Source organism: Siphateles boraxobius, unplaced genomic scaffold (assembly GCF_051911475.1).
Source record: "Siphateles boraxobius isolate OS27281-9 unplaced genomic scaffold, OSU_SipBor_1 29, whole genome shotgun sequence".
NCBI classification, from domain to species: Eukaryota; Metazoa; Chordata; class Actinopteri; order Cypriniformes; family Leuciscidae; genus Siphateles; species Siphateles boraxobius.
The window spans coordinates 10595689-10608559 of NW_027508908.1; the positions used below are offsets into that span (position 1 = coordinate 10595689).

General features: G+C 37.4%; 2 protein-coding genes across 7 annotated transcripts; both read right to left on the minus strand.

The window, feature by feature from the left end:
* Positions 1 to 11: 11 nt before the first annotated feature.
* LOC143753792 (uncharacterized) lies at positions 12 to 7126 on the minus strand. 4 transcript variants are annotated; one of them, XM_077246530.1, is made up of 8 exons: positions 6663 to 7126; positions 6438 to 6532; positions 6076 to 6175; positions 5868 to 5971; positions 3103 to 3205; positions 2548 to 2627; positions 2302 to 2392; positions 12 to 2009 (listed from the first exon to the last, which is right to left on the minus strand). In XM_077246530.1, the coding sequence occupies exons 1-8, from the start codon at positions 6946 to 6948 to the stop codon at positions 1111 to 1113; spliced, it is 1758 nt and encodes a 585-aa protein (XP_077102645.1). In that variant the 5' UTR covers positions 6949 to 7126; the 3' UTR covers positions 12 to 1110. The 4 variants fall into 4 exon arrangements, with proteins under 4 accessions (XP_077102645.1, XP_077102644.1, XP_077102648.1 ...); XM_077246529.1 differs by having other exon boundaries at positions 2548 to 2624; positions 3103 to 3208; positions 6663 to 7119; XM_077246533.1 differs by having other exon boundaries at positions 3103 to 3208; positions 6663 to 7118.
* Positions 7127 to 8565: 1439 nt separating this feature from the next.
* On the minus strand, positions 8566 to 12707 carry dok1a (docking protein 1a). Of its 3 annotated transcripts, none has more exons than XM_077246534.1 (5): positions 12530 to 12707; positions 11519 to 11815; positions 10892 to 10964; positions 10509 to 10681; positions 8566 to 9677 (listed from the first exon to the last, which is right to left on the minus strand). In XM_077246534.1, the coding sequence occupies exons 1-5, from the start codon at positions 12584 to 12586 to the stop codon at positions 8730 to 8732; spliced, it is 1548 nt and encodes a 515-aa protein (XP_077102649.1). In that variant the 5' UTR covers positions 12587 to 12707; the 3' UTR covers positions 8566 to 8729. The 3 variants fall into 3 exon arrangements, with proteins under 3 accessions (XP_077102649.1, XP_077102650.1, XP_077102652.1); XM_077246535.1 differs by having other exon boundaries at positions 12535 to 12689; XM_077246537.1 differs by lacking the exon at positions 12530 to 12707 and adding an exon at positions 11913 to 12014.
* Positions 12708 to 12871: the final 164 nt, after the last annotated feature.

Genomic DNA, 12871 nt, shown 5'->3' on the forward strand with positions numbered 1-12871 from the left:
TACAGCGTGGATAATGACAAAAAGAAAACCCAGATGGGCGCTTTTTATTATTAATGCTCGTGCATCACCTACTGTTCGCTGTCAGTATTACAATTCACGGACATTCAAACATTAGAAGTTGCTAAAGTAAGCGTAAGTTAGTCACTGGTAACACCAACACATCTTAATCTTACCATTAATGATTCGGGTAATATTTCTCATCCCCCCTTTAAATTTAGATTTTATTTATTCCATGAATATTATAATTAGTGATGGGAAACCGAAGTTTTCTGAAGCGTTTGAGTCTTTCATCAAATTGTGGCGGAAAACGGTTCATTACTCGAAGCTTTTAAAACAATGCGCATTAGCGACATCTGGTGGTCAGACTTGTTTTCTCACTTATCTACAAATCACCGCAGATAAGAAAGAGCACGTGACCAAACAAAGGTTCAGAAGTCCGTGACATACAAGAGGGGAAATCAATCTGGGTCCTGGGATCAATACAGTTATCTAATCTGATCTAAATTAATTTGTACCAATGAGACCACGACTCGTGTCATGTATAGCCTGATCAACGGGTTCACGGGGCGCAGCTAAGGAGGGGAAAGTTAGGACGATTTTAAAGGTGATGGCAACTTTCTGAGCAATGTTGCTGTTGGGCAATCATCACCTTAAGGGCCCACACACTATTGGGGCCCCGAGAGATCGATTATATTAGTAGTAACGGGGCCTAACCTCATATTCTTTCATAGCGCCCACAATTGCTAGCGGCGCCCCATAATTGATCAATGAATTATGTTATAGAGAAGTATAGTGTTAAATCGTTTAAATAAATAATGCCCCCTCGATAATAATGACCTTTTTATGCATCAGGTGGGGTCGTGAGGCACCAATATTTTCAAACCAGCTGTTCTGACCTTCCGATACTGCATAACGTTCGAAGCTTCAAACGTCATCAATCACGTGGTATTGTCATTTCTATACAAGCATCGGTACAGTGTGAGAAAACTGCGTCGGAGCCCCGGTATCAACCTTCCCATCACTAATTATAATGATTCCTTTGACATTCAAAAAACCACTGGATTCATAAGAAGGCATAAGTTGGAAGCCCTGCATTGTCATGAGATATGTTTAATTATATCCGACTCCTCCACAGGAGGCCGACTGCTGATGTGTCTTGAGGTTGCAGATCCATGCGAATCGTTTCCCACAGCGGGAACAGATGAAGGGTTTCTCTCTTGTGTGAACTCTTTGGTGTTTCTTCAGGTTGCCTGCCTCTGTGAACAGCTTCCCACACGTATCACACCTAAAGGGCCTCTCTCCTGTATGCACTCGCTGGTGTGCCACGACATTGGACAGCCCAGGGAATCCCTTTCCACAGAACTTACAAACATAACTTTTCCGCCTACCTTTGTCCATATGCTTTGGTAGTTGCAGCCCAGCAAAAGAAGGCCCAGGCTGAGTTAAGTTGGACCTCATTTGGGGAATCACAGTGAAATATGAGCGGTTTGTTGTACTTGCGGTCTCTGTCTGAATGGTTTCGGGCCTAGTGACCTGGCCTGATGCTTCAGTTTGGCTTTGCCTCAAAATGGCAGCTCGATTCCATCGTTCCTCTTCTCTCAAAGGTCCCTCTGCCGCACCTGCATTTCTAACAGTATGTGTTTGGGTAGATGGCGCTCCATCCTGTCCACCTTTGGAGCTTCTAACAGATGATACAGTGTCTGACTGAACCAGCATACAGTCTTTATCCTGGTCCGACTCTGTATATGAGCAGGATGGGTGTGTGGGCCAGTGTGTAAAGCTGGTTTTATGCTCTTCAGGTCTCTCATACAAGCAGCCTTTTCCTGACGTTTCAGTGGCTGTCTTTTCATGGTTCTTGGGTGAAGTTCTGATATTCAGCATTCCCTTGTGTACGTGCCCTGAATCTGTGAGAGATGCCGTTTCTCCTGTTGTTAGACCCTTGCTAGGTTGAACAACAAACTTGTGGTACCTGTGCTGTTGAGAAATACTAGGGCTGGACTCCACAGTACCTGAATGTAAATATGTTCATTTTTAATTTGCAAGTATTCTTAGCTCTAAATTCAACAGTATCTACAGTATTTAGTAAAATTGTTTAAAAAGTGTACATAAAGTGTATATCAATATGCATTGATGGGTTAAACCATCATCTGCTTCTATGTATGTATGTTTATATGCATGTAGATATGTCTGTATCTTGTTGATGCCATGTTTACTTTATTATCTGCCTGTATAGCGACCTTGAGCTTGGGATAAGCGCTTGATAATTAAAACATATTATTATTATTATTATTATTTACTCACCCTGTATGTTTATCTGCAGTCCAGTGGATGGTGAAAAGTCGGTTTTCTGGCTTCTATCATCATTCAAATGGGAAAATTCCACTTCTATAGGCTAGAAATAATATACAACTACATTTATTTTTTACATCCTAAAGTGTCTAAATATTTTTCTGCAGCAGTGGCTTGATACTTTCCGGGTGGCAAACTTTATGTCTGTCCTAGTATATATTTTCTTTTTTGCATTTTAAAAACAGTAAATAAGCAAACCTTCTCTGTTCCAGGTGCAACAGTGCTTTTGGCTGGTGAGGTAGAAAGTCTCCCACTACACATGTCTGTATTTGACTCTGCTGACCCAGAGGAAAAGAGAATGAATGTTAATTTTTTTGATACAAGATTCCAGACCAAAAGTATGTAGGCTAAATGTTAAAGGATTAGTTCACTCAAAAAAGAAAATTTCCTCTTCATACCATAAAAGATATTTTGAGATATCTTGTCTTGTTTATATATACAGTAGTAGAAGCCAAAAATGTGTTTTTAATGACCCTACAAGTTTGATTAAACCATTAAAATATGAAAAAAAAAACTTGGTTTAAGTATATATCTGACTAAATTATCAACTACAGCTACATGTTTTACTCTGAGGAATCTAATAGGCCTACTATGCAAAACAAAATTGACAGCAAAATTATAAACATTTATTTGGTTCTCTCTTGTTTTTGCATGGGTTCATAATTTCTTTGTATAACAGCCAGGCCAAAAATTATATATTCTACCATTCACTTAAGCAGAAATTCGATGACTGCTTTGTGGCCCTCTACTCACCATCCTGCACAATTATGGTTTGTTTCTGGCTTCTTTCCCACCGGTCATTTAGATCCTCCTTTATCACTATTGTTTCAGGTTCTCCATCTTCCAGCTGTCCTTGCTGCTGAACACATGAAACAAGGTTTTGTGTTACAACATGACCCTGGCTGGCACATGGAACATAAAGGTTGTGTATACATGTATAAAGATTTCACTGTCTAAATTATCTAGGAATTTCTTGTATATAAGGAGTTGTGAGGGTGTGCAGTGTCATAATGTTCCTAATAAAAAAAAAATGATAAACAGCTTTTCCTTACTTAAAAAACGAAAGTGGGAGAGTATTTATGCCACTGTCGAACAACCAGAGTATGATTTATTAGTTGTATTTAACAATGATTGTGTCCTTCAGAGTGGTATGTGGAAGTTATCATTCCATCTATTCATTAATCACAATTTCAGTTTTGTAAAAGGAAAAACCAGAATTTTTTTTGCACTGAGCTTCCCTGAATATTATTTAAACGTTTTCCCTGTCCTTTTTATAACACCAATAAGAGACAGGCATTGGTCTCAAAAACATACTAAGGGTTTTGCTGTTCTTCAAAAAACAAACACAAAATGAGTGCAGAAATGTTTATTTACACAATGTCAAACAATTTTAATATACCAAAAAATGCTTGGAACCATTTCGACTAAGTCGCTTCACTTTTATCTACAGAACACCACAGCACAGAGCTTTACTCTGAAAATGTAAATTTTATAAAAATACATTGACTCACATCCCTATTGATCAAAAACAATGTAAATCATGTAAGGGCTCGACATTAACGCTTGTCCAGAACAAGATTTTTTTGAAAGAGAATTTGACTTGCCCGACAGGACACGTAGCCTGCTTAAAACGTCAATAACAAAAAACAAAACTATGGAATCACCTAAACGCGAGAATTGTTTTATTTGATTTCATTTAGTGTAAAAGGCTAATATGTAACATATGTACTATAATGCACTGACGGTAACAAGGTTCTCGAGGAAAAAGAAACTCAGTTAACATACTGCGGTAAAACTTAAAAATGTGAGTTTCTATATTTATAACATATGATACAGTTAAGTTAGTTTATATTAAGTCACTTACATTTTAGACGCAATATAGACAGTTTTTGTTCCGTTTCAGCAGCGAAAATATTTCCAAACAAAGATCACAGCAAAAAAAATCTCAAAACAACACTCAGCCGTGTTTTCAATACTGAATCAGTGTTTTGAACGTATCTGTTGAGTCAGATTCAATGACCCATTCATAAACAACGGCCTCATTATTGAATGAATCAGACGTTTGAATGAATGACTCAATGACTCATTAAAACGATCACCTGCCATCACCTGGCTTCTTATTATACCTGTTTCTAACATTTCTTATTTGTATATTAAATGTATATTTGTACAAAATATTTTTAAAACAATTTCATAACTTTATTTAATGCAGTTGTAATTTTTCAGTGTAAATGATTTCATTTGATTGGTACCAGCCCTATTGTGCCGTATTATTCTAATTAAATTTATTGATCAAATTTAAGAATTTGAAATGAAAGATGAAGCATACATTTAATAAATTTAAGGGAGAAAAAATGCCTTTATAAAGGTAAAAAAAAAAAACTCTAGGTAAACATCAGAAATATGCAGATTTAAATATATCATAGCTCATAGCTCAAAACTGATGAAAATATTGCTTCAGAATAAATTATATTTACACCACAAAAAACCTATTTTTTCCAGACAAGCAACTTTTTTACTCAGACAAGTGAATGACTGATTTACTTGTCTGAAGGACAAGCACGTGAAAAGGCTTAATGCCGAGCCCTAATGCATATCATTTAAATGAAAGTCTTTATCCAGAAAAGATATGATAGTTGTATAATACACACTCATGGTCACTGATCTTATCAGTAATCTAGTGATCATTTATTGACTCCTGGAGAAAGCAGTTCTTCTGCAGTAAACATATCAGGATGGTTCTTCTGCTGGTGGTTTTTGAGGTTCCGTATCCAGGCAAATGTCTGCCCACACTGGTTACAACTATATGGTCGTTCTCCTGTGTGGACTTTTTGGTGCTTTCTCAGGTTTCCCGCCTCTGAGAAGAACTTCCCACAGGTGTTACATTTGAACGGCTTCTCACCCGTGTGAATCCGCTGGTGGATCACCACCTTTTTTGGGCGGTTGAAAACTTTGCCACAGTATGTGCACGCAAAAAGTTTTTCACGAGGAACTCTGTCATTTCTAGTCCGGCCAACTCTTTGTTGGTTAAAACTGACATCTCTGAAATTGTGGTAGCTGTCCGTGCCCTGTATTTTTGAAGATGTCGATGCCACTGCTGCAAAGTCACTTGACACCAGAGGCAGATTGGAGGAAGGCAAGAGGACCATGCTATCCTGATGTTCCACCCTCCCGTACTGTGGATAAACACGTGGAGCCTGGCTTTTCCCTTGCGTTACTTTCCTAGCCCACACAGAAATCTCTTCCCCCTCCTCCGCAGAGTCAACCTCTATGATCTCTGAACGCCGTCCAGAGGCAGTGGATTGGCTCTCAGTCAATCTTGCATTGCTCATGTACACGCAAGATTGCTGCCGCAAGTCTGCATTGTCACTCCCTTGCATTAAATAATCCCTCATAGGACTGGATTTTCCATTCAAATCACACTTTGCTTCAGCATGTAATTCTATGGACTCTTGTGAAATCCCCTTAACACTCTCAAACTCTGGCTCAGATTTTAGCGCAGTGTCAGATCCACTGACCTCCAAAGTTGGTAGCTGCATCCCAGAGACTTGATCATCATCTTTCACCATCTGAACATCTCTAAAACCAGCTTCTCCAGTCTGTGGTGGAGTATTTGTTACTTCTGAAAGAAGAGAAACGGTGTCAAGACAAGTTTTAGGATGGGTATTATTGTTGGTTACTCAACCTCATTTATAATATGAGGCTTATGTTCTTCCATCCACTCACCACCATCTCTGATGAACAATCTCTGCTGTGTTTGGTCCTCCTCAAACATCTCATCCTTTATCAGCACGGTGTTTACTTCTGATATTACTGCAACTCCTGTCTTTTGAATTGAAAGGACATGTGTAATAAATCTGTATATGTATTATACCTATATATATATAGTGTAGCTAAATATCTATATATCTATCCATCTATAATAGTCAATCTATCTACACTTATTTGTCCATATAACAGTTGAATCTATCGTTTATTTGTCTATGATAGACTATCTATTTGCTGTACAATTTGTGCTCATTATTTATTGTCACAATAAAAACGTGATAAATGAGTTATTGCGGTTATCATAGAGATAGCTTACCTACCATACTGTTACTTTCATTTACAGCCTGCTGAGGAGTCGAGTCTGTCCCTCCACCTCTCCACAGTCCCGTGTTAAACTGAGCTCCAAACAGGACGTCTGAATGTATGAAAACCGGAGAAACAACACAACACGGTGTACATTAACGTTAACCACATAAGGCTTGATTGTTTTTTGGTGTGACAGATACAGACAGTAGAATAGCATGTGAGGTTTTATGGCAACACACCGTTAGATTGGTTCCTGTATTTCTCAGACAAAGCGGCGTTCACTTGAACTCGGTTAGTGCGATTCAGTGAACTCATCCTTCTCTCTGCAAACCCTCGTGCCATCTTAAGCTCCAGTATGTGAAGTTTTCTCTTCAGCGCTTTGTTTTCACGCTGACATTGAGTCATCTGTAAGTTTATAATCGAGTAGTCGTCGTCAACGAGTTTACATATCTCAGCCACCGCAGCATTAGCCAGCACCTCCATAATGGAAGCTAACTGCGTCTGGAAAGCGATGCGATTCGACATGGTAAACGATAAGCACAATAAACGTTTCAATAAACATTCAGTGTTTTGGGGGCTGAATAAAAAATGATTTGGAAAAAAATCCGAAATTTGAAGGAAAATCTTCAATACATCGTGAGAATAACAATCAGTTGCTCGGGTTTGACATCGTTCAGCACTTCCGGTCAGTAGTGATGACGTAAAAGCTAGTGATGGGGATTCCTTCGGTTAATGCGCATGCGTAGCAGTGCAATTTGTGGAATTGCGCATGCGTTAAATTTAAACCATCATTTCAGCATACCTAAGATTACAAGCGGTAAGTGTTGGTGTATTATATCGCATATTATATATATAATATCATATTATAATAACTGTATTTTTTTATTAAACCAGGGGCTTTAAAACAGCATACCCCTGTAGAAAGTTTAGAAACTGTATTTTTTATTAAACAAGGGACTATTAAAACAGCATACCTCTTTATAAACTGTATTTATTTATTAAACCAGGGGCTATCAAAACAGCATATCCCTGTAGAAACTGTATTTTTATTAAACCAGGGGCTATCAAAACAGCATACCCTTCACAAACACTGGTATGCTGTTCTGACAAAGTAGGCTACATTGACAGACCCTGCTATAAAACCCAACTTCCGGTATGCTGTTCTGACAAAGTTTGCTACATTGACAGAACACCGGCTCTTTTTCGTGAGCCGGCTCTTTTGGCTCTAAACTCTTTAAAAATATAAATGTTTTAACTATAACTATAGGTGTGAAAACAATTCCAATTAAATTATTAAATGAAATCATACAATATCTCAAAATTTCTTTCAAAATGCATTGATTTGTTGTGAAAAAATAATACTATTAAACATTTGCATTTAAATTACAACTTTTTAATGTATAGAAACAACATTAAAAACAAATACAATCTGAACAACATAATAGAACTCATATTAAATACAAATAAATAACTGAAAGGATTAAACTGGTCCCTCTTTTTCTCTTTTCTTTATTGCCATATAACCAGCCGGAAATATATCACTAGTTATATAGTTATGTATTACTAACTAGTTGGGTGCATAGTTCGCATATGCTGGTTTAGGTTGTGCGTAGATCCGGCTTTATATGAGATTTTGTTTTGGCAAATTCTACACTGTGCTTTAACATTGTCTACATAATTAAAATGATTCCAAATGCTGCTGTGCTTCCGACTCATTTTCCTGATTTTGTTTTCACAGCTTTTCCCCCTCTCCGAGTTTCGACTGTGTGTCTGTGTGTGTGAGTTGGCTCGGCCCTCCCTCATGCAGGGTAATTGGTTGACACGTGTATGATTGACCGGAATACAATGGGAGGCTGATCAGAGTTGAAACGAATGTGTGCGCGCATTTAGGCCTATATCATTTTTTTTTTTTAAATAAAATCAAAATCATTCATTATTTCATTATTACATAATGATTTAATTTCTATTTCTTACACACACACACACACACACACACACACACACACACACACACACACACACACACACACACACACACACACACACACACACACACACACACACACACACACACACACACACACACACACACACACACACACACACACACACACACACACACACCAAAAAAAAAATCAAAAGTGTTTAGATCAGGATTTATTTTCATTATTCATTATTCCACCATGTCCGGTAGAAAGGATTAATAAATTATGATATCAGAGGGGTGGGGTTGGGGGAGAATACATTTTTAAATATTAAAAATGAAAAGCTACATGTTTGTGAAAGATATTATATTACAGATTTAGTTAAATCATTCCAAGGTCCTCAGAGACAACCTCTCGTGTTTGGCTTAGCTTCTTTTCTTCGAGAGCCTGAGGAGTTTTGGCTGGTTTGTTAACTTTACTGTAGATGGGTTGGTTCTCATCAGTCATTTTGTTTTGTTGAGAGTTATTGTTTTGGGTTGCCTGTATAACCTCGGGTACACTATAAATGGGGTCCTCAATCCTCTGGTCAAGTTTTTTACTTGAGTTTAGAGCAACATGGTCATACACCTCAGCGTACACAGGTTCTTCCTGCTCGTCGTTGTTCAACATTGTCTTGACGGCCTGACAGTCCATTGTGTTAGTAGGGTTGGCATGGACACAATTGTTGGGTTTTGGGTGGATAACATCAGCAGGATCAGAATACACTGGTTCTGAATCATATCTATCAGGAGATGGGAGAAGATCTTTATTTACAGCATGATGCGATTTGATGAGATCTGCTGGCTGTGATTCATGTCTGCCCAATAAAATTACAGGATTTGAATACACAGGCTCAATCAAGCTAATACCGCCACTAGGACTTGAGAGTGTGCTTTTTGAGGAGCTTATGCAATCTGCAGGGTTTGCTAATACCGCTTTGGTTGAGCCAATAGGACTCGCAGGTTTTGTATGCACAGGATTTGAGATGTTTGGGCCAAGAGCATCTGCTGGATCAGGGTACAAGGGCAGTTTTGAATCAGAAAGCTGAGGGCTGATGTTGCCCTCTGTATCAAGCAAAGGAAAACTTTCAGGGCGTTTGGGCAGGGGTGAGCGAGGAGAGCGAGAACGTGGAGAATGTGGCGAGTGCCTGTCTCCAGTAACAGCAAGGCTCTTCTGTTGCCGAATAGCTGACTCAATAAGGCGGAGAATCTCTTCACTCTGCCTGGACTCAAAGTTAAAGGTTCCGGGGCCTGATTCACAGCGCCTGCCTGCTTCTATAGAAAACACCATCTGGAGAGGAATATACAGAATGTTGAAAATATTTGTATGCACTATTTGTACAAAAAATGTAATTTCAATGGAAAACTTATATAAAAACGGATGTTAATTGATTAACTTGATATTTATGAATATATATATATATATAAATATATAAATATATGTAAGGTATAAACACACACTGACAGAAACACACACATATATATGTATATATATATATATATGATAATATATAAACACACACATATATTATGTAAACAAACTTTGATGATAGATGTGATTAATTGCAATTTATCGATTTGACAGCACTAATTATAACATATAAAAGTATTAACATATTATTTATTTTACTTTATAATATTCAGCAAGAGTATGTGTACCTTCATAGCAAATTACTGGTAAAATTATTTTGGTTTTTTTGCTAGTAAAAAAATGACCCACCTTAAAAATTACACTGAAAAACAAACAAAAAAAATGCTTCACGTGGAGCCCCTCATGGGTTAAAAAAAATGTTATGGAAAAAAATGAGAGGGATAGGATTTTTTTTCCTCCCACTTCATATTATTTCCATCAGGAGTTTTGCAAAAACAAACAAATGCACCGAAATATAATTTTTCCTCCCGTCTCATTTTTTCCCCATCACCGTGCTCTGGGACTTTGTATTAATATATGTATGGTTATAATTTGTACAATATACAGGATCACAGTGCCATCCTGTAGTAGGCCTACAATAAACTTTTAGGCTGTACCACAGCTGCCAGTGTTTTACCATGAATTTAACAGCTTATTTTTTTACACATCATCAGGTTCCTGCACTTTATCAAGTCCATGGTTACAGCTGACCTTATCTCGCCCATAGCGGCGCAGCAGCTTGTATGGCCACTCCATTACAGTCTTCCTGGTCTCCGGATCTTGTAGAAAAAGTATGTCTTCACCAGCTTGCAGCCAGTATTGTCCTTTCAGGCCACAACGAACCGAAGACTCAGTCTGCAGCACAACTACTTTGAACTCACTCACTAAAATGAAACAGAAATTGAGATTAGATGATCAGAATTAATCTTAAAGTGTGATTATTTTTTAACCTGGTAAAATAAAGAATGAATGAATGAATGAAAATTCAGAGTCAGAGATTATATAATCTATTTATGTTTTAAACCAGGTCTGTATGAAGGTCCGAATTCAGGAACATGACAGCAAATTGTTCTGATACATTTGTGTGTACTCACATTGTTCTCTGGACATGTAGATCTGATTGTCCTCCATAAGTGGTACCGGTTGTGGAGCACTTTTAGTGTGTTTCTATGACAGAAAAAAATTATGAATACATACACTACTGTTCAAAGGTTTAGGGTCGGTAAGATTTTTATGTTTTTGAAAGAAGTCTCTTCGGCTCATCATGCCTGCATTTACTTTATCAAAAATACAGTAAAAACAGCGAGATTGTTAAATATTATTACAATTGAAAAGAACCGCTTAATATATTTTACAATTTCATTTATTTCTGGGATGGCAAAGATTAGTTTTCAGCAGCCATTACTCCAGTCTATTGAGAAATAATTTTGAATATGCTAATTCGGTGCTTCAGAAACATTTATTATTATTATTATTATTATAATTATTATCACCACACATATATTAGGCTATAAGTTGAAAGCAGCTGTCTTTTTTGTTTCAGGATACTTTGACAAATAAAAAATTCTAATCAAAAGAACAGCATTTATTTAAAATAGAAATACAATCTTTTGCAACATTATAAATGTCGCTTTTGATCAGTTTAATGCATCCTTGCTGAATAAAAGTAGGCTATTTCTTTTAAACAGAATCTATATGTTTAAAAAATGTAAAACCCTCACCTGAAAGGCAATGTTACATATTATGTCCACCCATTCTCCACAGCTTTCTCTCTCTGCTGCAAACACCAGCCTCTTGTCCTCAGTCTCCAAACAGAAGGCAGCCATGTTTTCCCCTGGACAAGCCTCAGCATGTGGAGGCAGCTTGACGATACTCACACAGTCAGCCAGACGTACAACTTTCCTCTCCGGGTGTCGTCTGACCACAGTTGACCGTTCGTGAACGGCTTCTGATAATTCTAACCGTGCAATGCCATGCCGACTAGCCGGATGAAGGGCCAACCAATATCGCTTCCACTTCTGTTAATAACAAATCGAATATTATTACTTCGCCTATATCTATCATTTCCATAATGCATTTTGATGCAATATACCAAATTAAAGTTAAATGTATCACGTTTGACAAGATCCAGTCAGTCTATGAGTCAGATCTGGATGTTCATTAGGTGGGACTTGTACTTCAGGTAATGAACACACCTCTGGATTCATTGTAAGAAGTGTTTAGCATCTCATGTCATGTTGGAGGTACGGACGTAGATTACTCACTCAGCCAATCCCTCATTTACCTCACATTGTGTATTGTGTGTGTTAGGTACAACGTGAAGTTGACAAGGGCGTGTTTTTCTGTCAATGGAATGTGCCGTAATGTGAAAATCAAGACCGAGAAATGCGCACCAAGTTTCAACTTGTAGAGTTCCGTCTCCAGAAAATAACTTTACAACAGAGTTCATAAAACATGCGAGCTATATATACATATGTATACATATATAAAGCTTGAGCAAAATAGCCGGCAGGATTATTAGCCCTGCTTTATATAAGTTTTTAAACAAGTATATCAATATTAAGAGTGCATCATGGTAAACAGTTTCATAAACATTTTTATTAAGACTATTTTTTATTTAGATCATCTCAGAACATTTCTGTAGTTTTAGACTAGATGTTGAGAAACAAAAACAAACGTCTGCCGGTTTTCAATGGCACAAAATAAATTACAATGTTCCGATGATGTCTTACCTCACCATGTTTCTGATGTTGCAGGTAAACTTCACCTTGTTTCCCGCGTGTGTCCATGTCTATTTCCTTAATCTCTGACAGCTCAAAAATTGCTTTAATTTTTTAACCCTTTTACAGCACAATTGGTGACCTCTTTAAACTGACAAGACACTACCAAGCCTATTACATGAGGTAGAGTAAGTGCAAACTTAGACTCCTCCTCTTAAAGAAAAAAAAAGACAACCACTGTTTGATTTACAGCAACATTCACTTGATTTGTATATGAATTATACATTTGAATGTTTTTCTTATTTCCTCAACATTTACATCTCCATTCGGTCTAATTAATGTAGCCTATAGATA

What these genes read in the sequence shown, in the direction of transcription:
- LOC143753792 (XM_077246533.1), bottom strand. Translation starts at nt 6,948, where the DNA reads ATGTCGAATCGCATCGCTTTCCAGACGCAGTTAGCTTCCATTATGGAG. An exon ending in ATTGTTCATCAGAGATGGTG is followed by an intron (nt 5,972 to 6,075) that starts GTGAGTGGATGG and finishes CTCTTCTTTCAG; the next exon opens with AAGTAACAAATACTCCACCA. An exon ending in TTGCACCTGGAACAGAGAAG is followed by an intron (nt 2,393 to 2,547) that starts GTTTGCTTATTT and finishes TATTATTTCTAG; the next exon opens with CCTATAGAAGTGGAATTTTC.
- dok1a (XM_077246534.1), bottom strand. Translation starts at nt 12,586, where the DNA reads ATGGACACACGCGGGAAACAAGGTGAAGTTTACCTGCAACATCAGAAA. An exon ending in CTACATGTCCAGAGAACAAT is followed by an intron (nt 10,682 to 10,891) that starts GTGAGTACACAC and finishes GTTTCATTTTAG; the next exon opens with TGAGTGAGTTCAAAGTAGTT. An exon ending in GCCGCTATGGGCGAGATAAG is followed by an intron (nt 9,678 to 10,508) that starts GTCAGCTGTAAC and finishes ATTCCTCTCCAG; the next exon opens with ATGGTGTTTTCTATAGAAGC.